At 40.4% G+C, this 20494-nt stretch overlaps 1 protein-coding gene across 1 annotated transcript; it reads right to left on the bottom strand.

The window, feature by feature from the left end:
* Positions 1-1093: 1093 nt before the first annotated feature.
* polq (polymerase (DNA directed), theta) lies at positions 1094-18986 on the bottom strand. The gene is made up of 35 exons (XM_085409964.1): positions 18680-18986; positions 18446-18545; positions 18169-18368; positions 17847-18076; positions 17035-17211; positions 16709-16839; positions 16450-16606; positions 16002-16113; positions 15698-15899; positions 15480-15621; positions 15167-15313; positions 14693-14905; positions 14447-14589; positions 14053-14242; positions 13624-13766; positions 13231-13424; positions 12756-12880; positions 12010-12253; positions 9753-11277; positions 8086-9670; positions 7781-7921; positions 7489-7691; positions 6756-6963; positions 6485-6678; positions 6245-6373; positions 5935-6109; positions 5698-5821; positions 3371-3471; positions 3159-3241; positions 2980-3081; positions 2784-2895; positions 1972-2096; positions 1726-1861; positions 1501-1607; positions 1094-1424 (listed from the first exon to the last, which is right to left on the bottom strand). The coding sequence occupies exons 1-35, from the start codon at positions 18745-18747 to the stop codon at positions 1311-1313; spliced, it is 8082 nt and encodes a 2693-aa protein (XP_085266090.1). The 5' UTR covers positions 18748-18986; the 3' UTR covers positions 1094-1310.
* Between the last annotated feature and the right edge of the window lie 1508 nt (positions 18987-20494).

Raw genomic sequence — 20494 nt, 5'->3', positions numbered from 1 at the left:
ACACGGGGCATGGATATCACCCAGCATTTGAGAGCAACACACAAGCTTTGTTTTACTTAAAGGTTAAGCTGAAGTTGTTCTGCAGTCAGTCGGGTGTAAAATGACACCGTCAGTGTGTGGTGCACTTAAAAACAAAAAATGGGTTAAAAAAAAAAAAGTAAATTGTAGCTGTTAGTCTTACCTACCTTAATAAATACTTGGGTAATGACTACACTGACATTAGTTTGAGCAAACAAGATGTTCTTCATTAACAATACAAAAACTGACGTGAGTTTACTGTTTCACACATAGAAAAGCCTTATTTTGACAGACATTAATCATCTGGGATCACACTCCTGTGTTATAACACATTTGTTTTAAAAGAAAATCTTTGCTGTTCATGATTTGTTGTATTTGTTCATGAATGTCTGTGACATGTATTTATTTACTTATGCTTTTTTTTTTTTTTTTTTTTTTTTTTTTGGTTTGTTTGTTTGTTTGGGTCAGACTGAGCCTGTATTGATGAGCTCTAAGTAATGGTGCACTGGTTAAATAATCAATAATGAATAGTAGTCATCCAGAAAGTCTTTCTCCAGGTTTATAATTCTCCCTTTCATTAAGTTCCAGGTTAAAAAGAAGGCTTTCGATCAGTCTGTAGTGCCTACAGTGGCAATAACGTCAGTGTAGTTTTGAATGGAATCAGTTAAATTGAACTTTGTCTTGAAGATTAAGTCGCATCTTATCATCTGTCTTGGACCTTCTGGCTGAACACCACAACGAGATGCTTCCTCAGTGTTCCTTTGTTTCTCTGCTCAAAACCAGAGGTGGTGAAATTTCCTTTCTACAGCAGATGTCTACCCATAATGACAACACTTCTTGTGCAGTGAATTCATCATTTTAAAACAAAGCAGTGTTAATTACAGATACTGATGTATGTTCTTGTGACAGACAAGCTCAACCAGTGGTCCAATAAAATGTGAGATTTCAGGATGTCTTCAAAATTGAAGCTGCTGACTCGTTCTTCGAAGTCAAACTTTACAACAAATACAGACACTATGATTTGAATTTATTACGTCAGATATTTATAGAGAGAAAATATTACATGTAACTGAGGTTTGTTTTTTGTTTTTTTCCAAACTAAAAATATAATTTGATACAGTACCTTGGGAAATTAAATTATAAATACATTCAAAAGTTCATTCAGATCTCATAGTGGGACTGCTACATTTCATCATTGCCACTGTAGTGATTAAAAACATAACACAGTATCTACATAGTAATAACTGAGGAAAAGTGCATTGTGTCTGGTTTAAATATCAAACTGTAACATTTCATATATCGAGGTCCTGCAGGTTCCCCCAGCTGGGTCCCACTTTGACTTTGGCCTTCAACTTCACATAGAGTTTCACTACTGACTCCATCTCTCTCTTGACTATCTGTGCAACCTGACAGAAGCAGAGGTTAGTGTGAGAGACACTTCACACAGCTGTGTGCAACCAAAACAGTAATTCCTTTATGTACCTGTATGAGGTCTTCTTCTGTGGCTTCGTAGATGAGTTCATCATGCAGCTGCAGGATGAAGTAAGCTCCTCTGAGTTGTGATCTTCCAGCTCTGCGATGATTACGGACTGACGAGATTACAGACGTGATTAATTTACAGACTTAAACATGATGCAGGGGTTATCGCTCCCTGCATATTACATTAATGCAAAAAACCAAAAAGGAGATAATTTGTGTTCAGGTCACCTGAATTTGTGTGCTGGTGAGACGGAGGAGCTGCAGGATACGTATTTCGTAGCCGTTTCTGGATGTTGACAGTGGCAAGTTTAACAATATCAGCTGCAGAGCCCTGTACGGTTGTGTTCACTGCCTGCCGCTCTGCCTAAAAAAGTTTTGTGTTTTAAGGAAAAGGTGAAAAAAGTGGAAGAAGCACTGCATGCGTTTTAAATGACATGCTTCATATCTAAATTCTGTCAAAGAACTCGTGCTCACGTGAGCTTTGATGTGTCCATTGTTGCTGGTTATTCCAGGTAGATATCTTCTGCGACCCATCAGCGTCTGGACATAGCCGTCCTTTATACAGTTCCTCACAGTCTGTTTAAGAAAAGCATTGATCCCTGAAATGTCAGAAAGAAAATGTTTTAAAATGAGAATGTAGAAGTAAGTTTAACCAGTTTAAAGCAAACATGTCAGTGGTTCAAGCCCCCTCTACAATTGACCATGGTCTGCTATACTGGATTATCAATCCAACTCTTGGTCTTGTTATGCTCCTCAGCTTGTTTTAGTACTGATAATAACTGAACGACGTTAAGAAGTTTACACTTACACAAGTCTAATCTTCACAACACTGATAAGATTAGAAAAAACATTTCATACTACCAAAAAAAAACAAAAAAACAACCAAACAAACATTCAAGATCTTGCTGTGTCTCTTTTTTTCAAGTACAGGCACATAATTTCCATTTAATGTTTTTATTTTTTCCTGTTATCTCATTGTAGCTATAAACCCCTCAATATTCCAACCTGTATACTGCAGCACATCCCATGAACTGGATTGTCTCATATGCAGAATTTGTGTTTTTTAGCATTGTGTGATGCATAACAGTGCAGAGAATATGCATGCGTCTTTCAGATGGACTCAAATTGGATGAAGAAAAAGTCACATGGGAACAGCTACATTATGCGTGTGTGCAGCAGTCTGCGTGGGTGTAAGAGACACCGTGGCAACAACCGGAAATACACGGCTAATATTAGTGATATTACTAATATTGAGACATGTGTAGTGGGGAAGCCCCAGTGTATACCTTTGTATCTGGCTTTGAAACTCTCAATGTAGCATGCTGCATCATTCTCATCCACTCCCATTTGCTCTCCCAAAGACTTTGCTCCCATCCCGTAGATGATGCCATAGCAAATCTGCAAACACAGAAGCATGTACTCCCCTGGTGACCTTGCATGTGTGCATGTCCTTGCTGTCTACCCTTTCCAGCCTAGTTGTACCTGTTTTGCCTGTTGTCTGAGGCTGTCATTCACTGACTCTGGCTCGACACTCTTCCACTCAGCTGCAATGCAGCGAAACACATCTGCTCCACCATTCAGCACCTGGTGAACATGCAAAGTTCACAATTTGAGTTTACATATTGTTTTCTTTCCATTAACCAGATTTAAATTTCACTGACCTGCAGGAGACGCTGATCCTTTGAGAGATGAGCTAGCACTCTCAACTCCAGCTGGGAGTAATCAGCTGCTAATATCATTCCACCTACACAACAGTACAAAGCTTATAGAAGCGCCCGAGGCAAAGCTACAGGAAGGACAGGTAACCACTCATCAATATGAACTATACGTGGATGTACCAGTAGTATTATTATTAGAGAATTATTATATTAACCTGAAAAAGGAATGAAAGCATGTCTCATGCTAACAGAGAAGGCAGGGCCTTGTTCTGAAGTTCCAGCTGCGACTGAAGATACCACAGAGCGTCTCCTCTTTCTGTAACAACAGTGTAAAAAAATCATTATAGCAAGTCCACCCTGCTACATCACGCCGAGCTACTTAACTTTTAAAGCGGTTAGTTTTGGAAAAAAAATCCATTATTCTTCTTGCATTATTTTAGGGATGTAATACTATTACTCTGTTGTTGGCCTATTTCTACTTCTACTTCATAGACAGACCAATGAATATGAACAGAACATTCGGCATAATAAAAGAGATGAGCACAGGCAAATAAACTGTTCATTTAATTTATTGACTTTTTCCACTGGAAAATACTTTACAGGTTATTATTAAGTAATATGCCACATTTAACGGGAGGCAAATAAAACAAACTACATATTTTAACACATATTTTTAACACAGTTACATGTAGGGCTGCTCAATTAATCGAATTTTAATCACGATTACGATCTGGGCTTTCAACGATCATTAAAAATGACTGAGCCGATTATTAGACCCTCCCTCATGCTTTACTCTCGCGCTGCTCCGTGTGGTAAGTCAAGCGCACCGCTCTCCATTTCGAACACGCGTCACAACAATTAAGAGGACCCGAGGGAAGCTCGGAAAGCTAAGCAGAAGTTATTTGGAGAGGAGAGTGACTGCCGTTGGTTGAAAAGAGGTAAAAAAAAAAACTTCAGTGGTGTGGAAACATTATGGGTTGGCGGAGTTAGACGTGGATCAAGTAGACAGTGTGTAAACTTTGCTACGATGTAGTAGCTGCACCACAGAGCAACACTGCAAAGTTGACTAAACATAGATGTTTACATTTTTCATTTATTTCTTATATTGCAAACATTTGCACTGTTATCAGTATTCGCACACTATTTTATATTATTTTTTAAAGTCATTATTCAATACATTGTTATTGTTAACCCTTTAAAGCCGGTCAGAGCAGCACACTCCGTTTTGCGTAACTATTTTTAAATCCCTGTAGAACCTGAACCGCTAAGCTAGCGCAATAATTTGTTTTGCATATGAAACCGGAGGAGTTGTACTTACATCTTATGCCATCAGCTTGTCCTCGGTCACGGTTTCCTTCCACATAAAGCTTTGCAAAAATTGCATAAAAAGCGCTTGCAGGAACAAAAACATAATATTCCAGAAACACGCTTTGCCGATCCATCAGCTGTTCCTAACACTTCCCACTTTGAAAAAGACTCAACTCGAACTATCGCATTTCCTGCCCGAAACCGGAAGTGATGTCATTTTTGCGGAAAATGTAGTTTTTTACTTGTAGGCCTTAAGTAAAAAACTATACTATACTATACTTATACTAGTGTTTTTATAAGTCATGTTTGACTCTATACTTTTCTGAATAGTTGCTGGGATGCTTAGAACTCGAATTGCACAGCTGGAAATAGTTTATTTTGATGCACGTGCTGTTTTCTTTGCAAATTTGCATCATAGGATTGTTTTTTTTGTTTTTCCTGCAGTATATAAAAATTGCTGTATCTCCAAAATAAAACTATGAAGACACTCAAAATAAATTTCCTGTTGTTGTAAACTATTTTTTGCAACTTTTTTGTATTTAAAGTTTTGAGGGATAAACCTCTTAAATTTCTCCAAGTAGAAATATATGTAAACAAAACAAAAACGATTTTCAATTTTTTTGTAGTTTATTGCACTTGTTTGCAATTAATGTAGTTACTATGGACTTAATGCATACATATTATTAAAATATGGGCTATAACAGTTGTATTGATGTATAGCAACTTGAAATGCTCCCACAAATGGCACTACAGCATGTACAAAAAAAAAAAATATAAGCTCTGGCGGACTTGGTTCTATGGTAGGTCTTAAAGGGTTAAATAAATATCGTCAAATAATCGTGATCTCAATTTCAGTGAAAATAATCGTGATTATCATTTTTGCCATAATCGAGCAGCCCTAGTTACATGTACTGTAAAATAAATTTAAAAACTGCAGTCAGGCCTACAGTAACAGCTGCCAACTTCATTTCTAAAGAAAATCTGAAACTGAATTCATTTAGTGAGAAACGTGTTTTCTCATTTACATATACAGTTGTCTTTTTTCATTTTTTTATTTTCTTTTCTTTTTATTGACTGTCTTTGCATCTCATGACCTCTTGTTCGTTTCTTTCGCTTTCCTGTTTGTTTCTTTGTAACATAGAAAATGCTAAATTAAAAAAAACATATTTATATAATTAAAACTTGATGAATTCCCCTTTTAAAAGCAAAACACTTTGATCAAGTTTAACCTTACCCTGCTTTGGTCGTCCTGTAACAACCATCTTGTGAAGGTGGGCTCTCACCCACCATGGTGGGCATGTGAATCTCAAAGTCTTTGGGGACGTTCTGTATGTTTGGCTCGGTGAAACTCACTCTACCTGAGGACAGAATGAGCCGAGTCACTACAGGCTTCATATTTAACCTAAAGGGAAAATGTATTTGACAGCAGTGAAATCTCAGAAGTCTTCGTGTGCTGGTGTTTGTGTTTTACCTGTGGCTGTGTGTGTTTGAGCGATGGGGTATATCCTGTCCATCTCCAGTGTGGGGTGGTATTGTTTTTCCCTCTGCAGAGGGTAGACCACTTTAGTCAAGGCGTTAGTGATACGTCTCCACTCCAGAATTACACCTGGCAACGCGTGCAGCGGGCGAAGTTTCTCCAGAACATCCTGCTTCGAGAAATAAATGTTAGAGTTACGAAGCCAAAATAATGATTTACAGTTTTATAATATAATAAATACGTTTCTTGACAGCAATTAGGTGCAGGAGCAACATTAATTTGGTGAAATGTGAAATTGCTTCACCTTTGTGGTGCTGAACTGCTTCCCAAGTCGCACTCTGCCACCTGCCCTCCTCGTGTATCCCAGAGTTTTCTTACTTTTTGATCCACCTGCGTCACCATTTGGAGGTAGGTGGAGTTCTAAGAACAACACCTGCGGCATACATGTGAGCACACACAAGTTCAGAAGTCTTACTACGCTTTGCGCAGACTAATTGGCAATTTTACTCAAAAACGTAGCTGGGATGGAGAAGAAGTGTCTGACCTGTGCAATGTCATCGACGCAGGTGAGGGAGAAGCTGTGTCCAGCCAGAGCGTAAGCTTCAGATTCCAGCACAGACAGTTTGGCTTGCATGACGTGTTTTTGTCGTTCACACTCTTCAACACTGAAGCCGACTCCGTTCAGTTCCAGCAGGGCCAAACAAACCTGGGAAGGCATCTCTATGCTCCTGAAGAAATCTGACATATATGTACAATATTGTTAAACAAATGTCTAAACACATATTTCTGAACACATGGAGTGTGAGTTTCTATACCCAGTGTGCCCTCTTTCTCTAGCATGCCGGTCAGATGGTTCATGACGGCGTGTACGAGCACGCTTGTGGTTGCCGCCCTAACACGGGGACAGTGTGAATGTGCATTTCCAAGTCCGTCCAGCAGCGGTAACTCTTCTGGACAGTAGACAGTGACCATGTTGGGTAAAGTCCTCTCCTCACTGCCAGGGTCCAGCAGCCAACACGCAACCTGTGATAGATATTCACAACTTCAGCATGACATTTATTTTCTTTAACAATTTTTTCCCTCCAAGCATGGCAGCTGTATTTAACCCGTAATGTTATTAGTGTATCTGAGACGAAATGGACATTTATTTTTACATATTGCTGAGAAAATATGTTGATAAGTATAAGCAGATCATCTCTTATTGCTCACGGGAAAGATTGTATCTCTCGGCTGACTTGGAAAAGACTTGATATCCCCCTGGGTGAGCTGGAAGATGTGTCCGAAATGAGAGAGAAGTCTGGGCTTTTCTGCCCAGACTGCTGCCCCCACGATCCGACCCCGGATAAGCAGTAAGAGGTGGATGGATGGATTATCTCTTATCGTTTATAATAAATACAAAAAGTCTCAAAGTGTCAGCCTTACATATTACCAAGGTGCAATCACAAAATCTCACAGGTTGAGATAAAAATGATAGTTTAATATGAACTGCACTTGAATGGAGAAGTGTCAGGTTGCACACGTGACTTCAGTGTTTTTCTGTTTTCTCACCTTTGGGTCTTCACAGTTTCCTTCCAAGCTGATTCCACAGCTCAGTACAAGTGTCTTGTACACCTGTATGATGTCATATACAACTACCGCACGCACTTCATGACCAGCTGATTGGCTGCTCAGACAAGCTTTCACCTGCTCCAGCCTCTCATTTACTGGCAAGTCATTATCCAGTGGAGGAGGGGCCAGACTGGCGCTCAGGCCTAAGGGAAATGCAAACAAGGTCAACTGAGAAAACACTGTTAAAGAGCGAGCTGGTAACGTCAACCTGCATGTATTTTTCGATCGCTACCTTTGCTCTGCTCTTCCTGCAGGGATACATAGTATGCGTCTCTTCCTCCCCAGCATACAGACAATCCAATCAGAACAAGCCCTTCGCTGTTCCTTAATGGAAATCCAACAGGCGTGTTGAGCCTGTGCTGAGCTGCTGACTCTGCACAGAAAATAAATGGATGAAGTCACTGATCTCATCACAGGCTAATTTAGTGGTGCTTATGCTGACGAGAAAAAAATACAGGTGCTAAAGAAATTTTGTCAGATGATGCAAATATATTGAGTGCCTTGGAACTGCTTCACCCTAAATGACTCTTCAGTTACCTCTCTTGTGTTTCCCTCCTATTTCCCCCTCAGGCTGCTCTGTCCTTTCACAGGCCAAAGCCAGAGAGTAGCGCTGTTTTGTTTTCCACTCTTTAATGAACGTTTCAAAGAGGCGCCTGTCGCTTGCCACGTCTATGATGGAGAAAGTCCCGGAGTTGCTGGAACAGACAGACGCATCCTGGGACAGCTGAAGCGTGAAGCTTTCGTGAAACACAGGTGACTCTGTATCAGAGAGAGGCTGTGGGGATGGAGGAACAGAGTGTCGGGGAGGGCCGAGGGTCTCGCTGGTGGATGTGGTTTTCAAATTTGACTGCAGAACAGTTGTTAGTTCAGGATTAGGTAGCGTCTGTGGTTCCTGTCCACGTTTTTGGTGGTGATCAGTTGTTGATTCTAGACTCTTATTGTCAGAAGCAGAAACTACTGATCGAAGATTATGGTTTCCTGTGGGAGTTTTAGGACATTTTGCAATTGCCAATTTTTCTTGAAAGCGGCTTGACGGAATCGACTGGTTCAGTGGTGACTGGATGGATGAGGTGGTCAGCTTTACTCTTGGTGTAACAGGTGGTGTTTCCTGAGTTGGGGGAATGAGGTCACCAGCAGAGCCTGGTCTTTCTAGTAAATTTTCACTGTCACTTCTTAAAGGTCGTCCTTCTTTAGAGTTACTTGTAGCAGCAGATTGCTGTAACTTCTCCCTCTTTTTGCCTGCTTGCTTCGAAGACTCTGGTATCAGTGGAGCACCAGCTGTGTTTGCAGCAGCAGCAGCATGCGTTTGAATGACCGTGAGGCCTTCTGTTGTGTTTTGCAAGGGCTGGTCAGACATGCTAGGCCAGCGGTCAAAGATCTCTTGTAAACCAGGGCTACAATCAAATGCACTTTCTGGAGCATTTTGCTGAAAGGGTTGTTTAAAAACTGTATTATGTGACAATATGGCATCCATTTTCTTTTTCTTTTCCTTCTCTTCTCCTTTAGTCTCTACATGTTTTGCATTTTCAACATCTTCAATACCTATTTCCTGTCTCCCTCCTGGGTTAACACTTTCTTGTGTGCTACACTGTTTAATGTTTTTTAGATTTTTCTCATCATGTTCATTTTGAGGTGTAGTAGTGAGTTGTGGCTGCATCTGTCCTTCACACAGAACATTCTGCTCTGGGTTCACTTGCTCATGCTCTTGTTCAGTACCGTCTGCTTGTCTGAACAAACTCTGCCTTTCCAGATAGTGTTCACCGATCAGCAGCGAGTCACCCCACTCTGACAGGTTAAAGAAAGACTCGCCCCATTGGATTGCCTCCTGTTTCTCTGCTTCCTGGTTGGCAAGAAGCTCACTGCGTCGTCTCTCCTGGGTCGATGAAGCACGCTTTTCTTTCACCTCCTGGTTTATAGATTCCTCCTCATCTGATTGGTCAGGGATCTGGTGCGGGCTCAGATCCGCCAGCAGAGGGCTGTGATATAAGCTGTCAAAAAGGAAGCTACTGCTTCTGTTAAGACTCACAGAAGAGGTCTGATTAGGATCCGGGGCCTCATCATTAAATGCACCTTCATTTTCATCTTTATTCATGTTATCACCACCTCCTGGCTCAGGTGAAATCTTTGAGAAAGGAACAAATAAGTATTTATAAAGACGACCATATTCACACAATTCTAGCATAATATATGTTTCAGTCTCTTACCTGATGGCTGGTATTGAGGATGAGCTCCATCTGGCTATCTGAGAGAGAAACATTGAAGCTGGGGTGTGCTTTGTCTGGCCCTTTAAGTCCATTTGTTCTTTCATGTCCATTTTCCTCCAGACCTGCAGCTACTTCCAACAATTGATCTTCTCTTCTCTTTTTTGTTTCAACTTCCTGATCCATACATCGGACGACCTCATCTGTCTGTTGAACAATGATTCTCTCTGTCTGAGTGTCCAGTTCAAAGCTGTCACCAAAACTCTCTTCTCCCGTTTTAACATCCCCCTCAATTTCATCATCTGTCTTATCTCCTCCATAGAGCTCAGGAGATGAAAACTTCTCTCTGCCATCCATCCGTCTTCGCTTGGCCTCAGGAACAGTGGCAGAGGAGTCCGAGAGGGGAGAGTTTAATGTGTCTGGATTTGTAGGTGTACGAGGAGGGGTTTCGTGCATACGGTGAGGGGCAGGAATAGTTACTAGCAGCTGACCTGAATGAGCTGAATTTTTGACTGAAGAAACTATTGCAGGTTTCGAGTGTGACGTTTCTGCGGTCTCAACGTTATCTTGCAGATTTTTGTCAGTCTGTATGGAGTGCAGGACTTTTCTTAAGGCTCTCTTCAGTATACCAGGTTGCACAGGTGAAACAGTGAGTCCTGTGGTGCAGTCTCCTTTCACTGTCCTTGTGGAAACCGTTTGCTGTTGTTCTGCCCGTGATATTGGCGCTCTAAAACGTGGAAGCAGTATTGGAGAAGGTGAGGCCTGAGGCTGTGGTCCCGGTGCAGGCACGGGCAGGGGGCTAGATATAATCTCAGCCAACTCCTGTGTTAGGCTCTGTTCAGGAACAGGCTGATTTACTTGACAATTCTTTGGCCTGATTGAGACCGTGACTCCATCTGCGTCTCTTTCTTTTCGCTTTGCTTTGTGGCACTCCTTCTCTTCCTGCTCTGACCCTATGTTCTCTGCGTTTTCACCTTGATTTTCTGCAGCATTTGTTATTGATTTCTTTGTCACTGCTTTTGATGTTTCATTTTTTCTTTCTCTGTTTGCTTCCCCGATTTCTGGGTCAGATCTGCCTTCCTTTCTGGGATCTTCCAATATATTCTTTGATTCCATCACTCCTAACTTCCCCTGCTCTTTTCCTGCTTCCCCTTTTTCCCTGCTGTTCCTTCCCTCCATTTTCACTTCAGACATCTTTTCATCACTTTTACAGCCTTCCCTAATCTCTTCTCCATGATCATTGTTTGTCTCTGGTTCTTGTACACTGAGACACGAGGAGGACGAGGTGTCCGAATCCCCAGAGTGATCATCAGGGCTGTTTACAGCAGGAGCCCCAGGAGGAAGACTTGTAGGATCCCAGTGAATTCCTAACTGGGCCAGGTCTTCTTGAAGAAGGAGCCTTGCCTCAGACACTATCTCAACAGCTGCCTCCTGTTCTGTGAGAGCTCGTCCACCAGTCACCCAGACACATCGGAGGCTTCGTCTCTCAGCTGCCTCCACTTCACTCTCATCCACTGCACGCTTGGAGCTGATGAAGGCAGACAGTACAAGACTGGTTATAGGTTATAAAGTTCTCAGGAGATTATAACTTGAGTGCATACCTTTTGAAATTGAGTTTGAGTTTAGATGGTTTACCACACCAGCTACATTACGGGGGTAGTTTAAATTGTTTTTTAGTTTGATTCACAGTGCAGTTGTTCAATTGTTATTCCTTTTTTTTGACTGATGTGCATATAATTATGTTCCTCCTGTAAGCACATCAGGATTTTTCAGTTGCATTAACTTTAAAAGTTATTAATAAAAAAATTAATCCAGTTCATCTGAACTGGATTAATTAATAATACACTGATTAATTTCTTTGCAATATTATTTTTCTGTTTTTCCAGCAGCGTTCTGCAACATTTACCAGGTCACAGTTCTTGAGAAATGGAGCACAGGCAAAGGAAAAACCCAATAAATATTTCTGCAGACCCAGGTCGCTTTCTTTAAAATTGCAAAAAATGAAAAATGCACTGGCCTTGATGGAAGCAGTCTTATGTGCCTTATGCACCACTAAGATGCTCCGCCCACCCATTTTTTCCCATTTAATTCTTAAATACCTTTTATGCAGTACGTAGCACATTTGAAAAACTGTATCAGATTTGCTGATTAAAAATTTAAAAAGCAATGCCATTATTTGCCTAGACAGCAGAACCAAATAAGTGCCATTCTTCAGTGACCTATCAGGGACTTCATATCTTTAACACAAATACACACCTACCTCTTAAATGGGATGGCATTCCGCAGGGCTTTCTCAACATCAGCTGCGGTGGCCCTGGCCAGCTCTGCGACAGTGCAGAGGCCTTGGGTGTAGAGCGCTCTGGCTCGAGTTGCATTCAGAAGGGAAACTCTGACCAGGTCGACCAGCTCCCTCTGGACTCCAAAGCTCAACCTGGTCTGGTACTGGGATAAAAGCAGTTCCATGTTGTGCCAGCCAAGACGCTTGCAGAACACAGTTACCATACCTGAGGGAACACATTTACATGCTTAGTTACCAACATGTTGCTTTTTGTTCTGTTTTTCTTTCGTTTCTTGTTGTGGTTACACTGATCACTGATTCAACAGCATTTAGATCCATTCTGATCCAGCGAAACGCCTGATGCACACTGGAACGAAATATGTTAACATGAATTACCTTAGAAAATCTCATACTAACCTGACTGAAAAACATGGACAACTATGAATGATGGATACATGTCTATAAGTTATGTATATAGGTGCAGAAACACATTTAAGTTGTAGTGGAGGTAAGTCTCTCCTGCGTATCTACCACTCAGAAGTGTTCCTGCCTCTTGCATTGAGTTAATGTTCTTGTTAATGTTCTGTTTAAAGGTAAAGTTTTGTCACAAATTCAAAGGGTGCGTATTCTAAAGTGTAACGTGTTCTCTGCTGCAAGCCTCAGAAAAGCTTTACGCTCAAGCCTCCAGAGGCGCTGGAACAACTTGTCTGAATCTCTGAAGTATCTACCTGCATACGTGGAAGCAGACTGCTGCAGAGATTGTAACTGCCCACGACTGCAGTTGTATTTGTTTGCAACAGTTCCCAAAGGCACCTCATTCACCAGATCCTGCAGTACAAGAGTTGTGAAAAACCTGAGAGCAAGTGAAAGAAAAGAAGATGGGAATTACAAAGGATTCAGTCAAACAAAAGAATATACTTTTTCCAGTAATGAAATATATCCCTTATTTGTTTGGGGGTTGGGTTTTTTCCCTGTGCTTCTCATATGAGTCAGCTTTTAAACAAGGGCCGCAATGTTAGGAATCACTATGCACACAATGAACAATATAATGTAATCCAGTACTAAACCCTGATTCATCAATAACATTTCAAGGTTTGCAGCAGTTTGAGGTTCTGAACATGTGAACTGAAAACTAAATGTAAAGGATATTCAGTAAGTATATGTTATACACATGACTTTCAAATTATAATAAATGTGTTTTACCGTTTATGAATAGCCATTTGTCTGTGCTGCTTTTCTGTCTTGGCAACAAGTTTCCCGCCGACAGATCGTGCCAAAAAGCCTTCCTGGACGCCAACCAGTTCTGCTACTCTCTTCATCGATGATGACAGCTGCTCCCACAGACAGAAGAACTGATACCAATCTATGGTGGTCCACTCTGCGTACAGTGGAGTGATCTGAGGAGAATTTGGACACAGTATTTCAAATATTTAGATTTGGAGCAGCAGTGTGGAATTTTAAGAGACGTGTCCTCTCAAAATATTTTTGTTACCTATAAGAAAGTTAGGATTTAAGCACCATTAGGCATGTATCAACAACCTTAAGAGGTATTATATAGCCAACAGAAAATGTTCCAGCAAGTTTTAATATATGTACCAGGTACAAAATGTGCAAATCATTTTCCAGGACAAAACCCTTCATGGCCCGCTGCAGGTCTGCAAATATTCCTAGAGCCTCAGGAGGAGATAGGGAGGAAGAAAGGGTGGCGGCGCCAAGTTGAGTTGGACAGTACCGCTCATCTGGGTATGCAAAGACATGAGACAGAGAGCATATAATTCACTGAAAATCTGATAAGAAAATGATACTAGGATCAAAGAAAGTAAAGGAATCACAGTGAAATTAGTCTTTTATCAATTAACTGTGAAAACATTTTTTTTTAAATGTTGAAAATGACTATTTGAAATATGCATTTCTACCAGAACATAATATTATTGAAGGCCTATTCATCATGTGCCAGTTTAGCAGTGATATGAAAGGATATGAAAGGATGAATACTGCAGGATATTATCAAAACTGTGGGATTACCTTGTCCATCTTTTTGAATGTTAATAAATTCATTCTCCATCAACCATTCAACACAGGTCTCAATAGAGCCTTTACTGGCCTCTTCTTTGGAGACGTTTTTGCCATGACATTTCATGCTGGCAGCCAGAAGTGAGCACGAAGCATACAATCTCACATCTTGCGGAGTGCTGGCTACACCTCCAACGATTATCTGTGTGTCAGAATGAGGGGAATAAGGAAGACAAAACATTTACAGACATCTTGACGCAGCTGCTTGTTTAGTCACTGTGAGGTTAGGTAAAGTACCTTGACCGTACATCAGTTAAACTAGCGCAATAGCTGTTATAAAAGAAGGAAATAATCTACTTTAAGCATAACTTGTTACTATTCCTACCAGTTTGAATAATAATCATACCTCCAGGATGGCTCGTAGCATGCTAGTGGTAACACCTTCACCCTCTCTTCTCACCAGGCAGCTGCTGATTGGCTGAAGAGCACCTTTAAGCAGAGTGATACCTTTCTGACGCTCTGCCTCCTTACACACCAGCACACTTTCACCTAGAAGGAAAGAACAAAATGATAAAACACAAAATAAAACTCTAAACTTAATTTTTTTTGCAAACAAAATAAACTTCATTCATTCATGAAAGACTTCACACACCTGTAGTGTCAATTCCTTTTCTTCCTGCTCGTCCTGCCATCTGTTTGTATGTGAGCGGATCCAGCAAGTGACCGTTGAATGTGGGAGTTCGAATGATGACCCTGCGCGCTGGGAGATTAACCCCTGATGAGAGGGTCGAGGTGGCAGCCAGGACTCTGATCATGCCCTGGCGAAAAGCTCCCTCCAACACGTCACGTTCATCGAATGTTAATCCTGCAGAGTCAAACATTAACTCATATAAACATACTCAAAAAAATATTGCATTTAGTCTAGAACAATGGTTCTCAAACTGCGTGGCAGGCCCCAACCAGGTGACCAATAAGAAATTAAACTAAGTTGATTTAATATAACAATATAGTTATATTATTCAACAACTATTGACAATAGTTGTTGAATGTGGGGGCATCAAATTAGGTTTAATATCCAGTAGTCTAGACTCAGCTGTGGTTAAAAGGATTGCATAAATGTGTTCACCAGCATGGTGGAAGGCCACGCCCCATGGCACAGTGCGCTGCAGGATGGGGTCCAAACCAGCTGGAGTTCGTCTTAATTGAGCTATTACATCCACTAGTCCCTCCTGATCCAGACGCACTGTCTGAGGCTCAGCTTCGCTCTGACGCTCTGAGAAAAAACATACCAAACACAACACACCATAAGATTTGAGATAAAATTCTGTGACTCAAATATAATAAATTCATTAAAAAACTGAATGTGCATATCATAACATGCTGCAAAAACAGGCTATTGTTCTACCTCATTCTGAAATAAGTATTTAAGCTTCACAAACCAGCATGTCTGAGGTTGTAAAACTCTCTCGCGATAGTATCTGCCAGTTTCTCACACCAGTTCTTTGAAGGGCAGAATAGCAGCACGCAGTGGCCCTCTCTCGCTGTCTCATAGCACAAGCTTACTACGTGGTCATCATCACCCTATGACGTAAAGAATCTGTTAATATACTACTATTCATGACAAACTATGTCTCATCTCTGGACTTTACTCAGTTACCTTAACGTGGAGTGCAGGAGTAAAATGTCGGACCACAGAGAGACTCTGGTCATAGATGTTGCAGCCCACCTTGAGGTGCTCCTGCAGGGGTACAGGTCTATAGTCTGTCTGGTACAGCTCTGCACCTAACCAGCTAGCCAGGAGCGAGAGGTTTGGCAAAGTGGCACTCATACCGATTATTTGAATGCCCTCAGAAAGAGACCTGCAGAAAGACTAATTAACACTTTTGGCAGAGGAGCATGATTTTTAAAGACTGCAAATTCAGAAAAGGTCAGGCCAAAAAAATTAAATAAATGGCACAGACCCCATGCTGTTCTGCTTCTGTGCAATGTAGCGGATTTTAGTTAAGAGCAATTCCAGCAGGTATCCTCTTCCAGAATCTCCAACCATATGCAGCTCATCTACTACCACCATACCTTGAAGCACAAAAATAACAAACTCATTCTCTATTAATTATATCAATGAATGCAAACAATTAGGACTGCAAAGCAATAATATCTTTTAGAATTTAGTATTTCTGTATTTAGTAATTTACTGTAGTGTACTGACTTTGGTAAATTACTTCTTTTATTTCAGTTTATAAAATACCTGCAAATAACCCAAATGCGTTCAGTTTACACTGATAAAAGTGAGAAAAGAAGGAACTTCTTAAACTTGAAAAGCTGCAGTTAAGCAAAAGTTTGACATGACCGTCAATTGACGACTCAGTTGTTCAACTGTTTCAGTACTAGCACCTATAACAAATTTATTACCTAGAAGAGTCATACTATTCTCTTCAATGAGTCTGTTAAGAAGAGAGTTGGCTTTTTCTATGGTGCAAACAGCTACGTCCAGAGCTGTGAACCCTCCAGCAGCAGAGGTGCTGCCCATGTACCCCTCCACCCGAACTCCTGCCTCTTCAAATATGCTCTACAAGATAAGATACACAAGTGTGTTAGACTGAGACATATACACAGAAAACACTTTGTCCATAACCATATGCATGAATTTCTCTGTTCACTGCTCACGCACCTGAAGGTAATGCATCTTCTCTTTTGCAACAGAGACAAATGGCAGGATGAAGAGAGCTTTTCTTTTTGTCTCCAACACACGCTTTAACATCAACAGCTCTGACACCAGAGTTTTTCCAGCACTAGTAGGGGCTGAAATAAAATTTAAAAAAAAAAAAACACAAAACGAAACAATAATAATAATAATAATAACAGCAATACAAATAATAATTGAAAAGATTTTCCCAACTGATATGCCTGTTGCTCCTCCCTCCCCAAGACCCACTTTAGAAACCTTGAGATCATAGAGGAGAGAATAAAGAAAACATAAAACATTGAGATTCTTACCAGAATACACCAGGTTACCTCCCTGCAGCACCTGTCCAACAGCAAGGCACTGAGCCTGCCACTCAAACATCCGAGTCACTCCATGTTTCTGGTATCGGTCCAGCACAGGTTTTGGTAAGCCCCAGTTGGAGAGCAACAGCTTTTCAGCTTGGTCAGGAGGAACACACAAGGCAGGACCTACAGTAGGACACAAGTTATTACACGTAGTATTGAATCAAAATCTTCAATGCTTTGTTTAAAACAGATATGTGATCATGTCACACACATGTCAAATATGAATACAGTTTATTGAAACAGTCCAAATCTGGGCACACATGAACAAGAAAGCCATTCATACAAGCTGCAAAACTGGTTTACTAAAAGGATAAAATAGCCACGTGCTGCAGGGCCTCAAAACTGTGATCAGTGGTCGCACCACTGCCTTTGATTATATTCAATATGAGGCAACTTTATTTTATTTGGGCCTTTTTTCTTCTCGTCTTCATGCCTTTCCTTGTCTTATGTAAAATAGTTTTAACTGCTTTGTTGGCGATTGGTGCTAAACAAACAAAATCCCCTACCTCATGTCTCATCTAAGGGGAAGCAGCTTGGAAATGTTGCTATTGATATGTATGCTATGAACGTTGATATTGAAACCATGTTCTGAAGAGGGTTTACTTATCATATCAAATTTTACAACCTTGATTATTTCTGTGCACATTCCTAAGCTGTATGCAGTAACCCACACAATAGTTCATCTGTGTTTCGTCCAGCAGCCAGCTGAATGGTTAATCTAGCTCGACAGTTTTATGTCAGTGCCTGGTGTACTTTACCTGGATGAGGCAATGTGTCACTGAGAGTGCTGAGCTCTAAGCCGCTGGGGACTGTGAGCACAGAAGCAGACTGACTCTGTAACGATTGCTGGAGTTTGGCCCTCTTCATAGCTGCTGCGAGACGGGTGGGGCTGAACAAAATGTAGTCCCTGGATAGATGGCCATTCTTACTTGACCCACTTTTGTCTTCGCTAAAAGGAGAACTCTTTCTTTTAGACACAAGCTTCTGGCTGTGGAACAGAGCAAGAGAGAATATGTTGACAGAAGCAGTTCAGGAGGACATTAAAGAAATTATACAAAAGCTAGACAAGTTAAAACACACATGCTGGAAGTGCCTGCTTGCTGACTCTTTTGTGTGTTCTGGCAAGCTACAACGTTGACAACGGCAGAAGCAAGCTTTGAAGTAGTGCTCTGTGGATGTTCCACTTCCTCCGAGTCCTCACTGAAGAGAAGCTTTTGAGCAAGCTCTTTGCAGTCAGCTCTCCAAGTGGACTCCCCCAGCAGAAACACAGCTCCTCCGTTCTAAGACAAAAAACAATGCTTATGATTTATTTGAATCAAAGAAGGACAGAGAGAGTAAAATAAGCTGTTCCACTCACCGTGTGGTTGTCTTTGTTGCTGTTCTGTGATCCGTTTGTTTTGTCTGACAGGCTTGTTTTCTGTCTGTCTCCGTTTGGTGGCTCATCATGAGCTTGGAAGCTGTGCGCAGAAATAAGTGCATTCATTACTTCAACACGTACGACTGGCGATTATATTAATATTGGTGTCTCCAAGCAACAGCTGACTGTTCATAAATGTCATTGCAGATAAATGAAGTGAAACAGGTTACTCACCTTGTTTTCTTTTTGACCTGGTGCTGTCCCATGTAGCTCCTTTTTTTCTGAGGACCCGAGGTGTTCATGCTGAACAAACTGCAGAGGTTTTAGTGAACGCCCGAGTGAGTGGATGTGAATTAACATGACATAAATTTACCCTCGACACAGGCTTATAAACTCAATTTGATGTTCACAAAACAAAAGAAAGCAATAGTCAACCTCTTAAGTAATTATTTTAGTAGCGAAAAAAAACAATAAAAAAAACCTTTTAGTTTGATAAACAAATCTCAAATCAAAAAGACCGCCGGAGCGCCACCCCGGTGTTTCGCTAAAACTGTCCGACGGAATACAAGCTGTTCCTAAGCAAAGTTCCATTTAGCATCACTATTGCTACTACTATCTATTCTACATTGACTATTAATAATGATTGATGTGAATAATGATTGTGTAGTGAATAATGATTGTGTATTTACAGTGGTACTTTTTACTTTCTACTTTACCACTTACGTAAACGTAAAAGTAATACATTCTAAACCTTACTGAACCTTACAATATAAAAGTAAAACTATCCATTACACATAAAATGGGTTCCATAGCCATTCTTTTATGTTATAGTCTATTATCAAATTATTATAAATGAATAAGCAAGTATTTCATATTTGTAGATGCCCAGGGCAGAGGTGATTGAAGTAATTGTATATACTGTTGCGTGGTTTCATTTACTGTACAGCAGTTTATTTTTCTTTTTTCCCCTTTTTCACAATTTAGCTATTCTTCCCCGACCATACCGTATACATGCTGATGACGCAAAGAATACACATTAGTATAATATACCATGTATGTGTAGTGTAAATAAAACTAATACTGATAATTGACAAATTAAATAAAATGTTGTTTAATACATGTTTTATGATGTTTTATGTTTTGGTAAAAATAATTATGCTCCAGGGTATTTACTGAAAAACACATAATGCCTTAAATTCAGAAAAATTACTACATCGTAAAATTTTCGAAATTTTATGAAGTGCTACTTCTTTCCATTTCTTTTCTGGAAATAATGTGTAGAACAATATCGTCCTCTTCTTTTACTATAAGTTGGATATTTTATATCTATTTAGTCTGGTCCTGTTACAGTGAAAGTAAGTCTGCCTATTCAGCGGGGAGGAATAAAATATAGACCAAATATGACAGTAAACATTTATAATGTTTAAAGCTGAATATTCAATTCCGAACTTAAGATGAGTATGATCTACTCTGTTTGCCACGAAAGTGAAATCTGTCAGTCATAGCATAGGCCTTTACTCAAGTCTTCTTTCTTTCCCGTAAGTGCATATGAAATTCTGGGAGGAGCTATTTCCGTGGTTCAGAGAAATACTTAGGAAGTAGTGCCGAGATCCTCTGAACTGTTTACAACTCATATATAGAGTCACGGTTATGTTTGTCATGGTTATGAAGAAAAATATGTATTTTCCTCTGTGCAAAAATTGCTCAATGTGAATATTTGCTTTGTGAAAAATTGCAGGAGATAGATATCATACGATTTAGAGACCATTTGTGGCTGATTGGCGAGTCTATGTATGACTGTATCATAGAAACAATGATTATCCCATACTTGCTAAAATTACTTGCACTTGGATTTTGTTTTACATCTCTGTTCAGATTTTCTCCCTCTAGGCTCATAAAAATTTCCCTGTATGTTAACTATTCTGCTTTAATATAGTCTATAGTTATTTTTACTGACTGTGTTTGGAACACTGTGCTCTAGAGTTACTGGACAGCAAAAGGAAGATGCAGCATGGGGAAAACACTACCATGTTATTCAGTTAATGAAAC

This window comes from Rhamphochromis longiceps, linkage group LG6 (assembly GCF_057381845.1).
Source record: "Rhamphochromis longiceps isolate RC_006_pf linkage group LG6, R_longiceps_female_GT1.1, whole genome shotgun sequence".
Lineage (NCBI taxonomy): Eukaryota > Metazoa > Chordata > Actinopteri > Cichliformes > Cichlidae > Rhamphochromis > Rhamphochromis longiceps.
This window is presented reverse-complemented; position numbering and strand designations above follow the sequence as displayed.

Bases quoted from the DNA above. Each gene is read 5' to 3' on its own strand.
- polq (XM_085409964.1), bottom strand. From the start codon at position 18,747: ATGAACACCTCGGGTCCTCAGAAAAAAAGGAGCTACATGGGACAGCAC. The intron at 18,369-18,445 runs GTGAGTGGAACA...TTTTTGTCTTAG, and splicing joins GCAACAAAGACAACCACACG to AACGGAGGAGCTGTGTTTCT. The intron at 9,671-9,752 runs GTAAGAGACTGA...CCTTTCTCAAAG, and splicing joins TCCTCAATACCAGCCATCAG to ATTTCACCTGAGCCAGGAGG.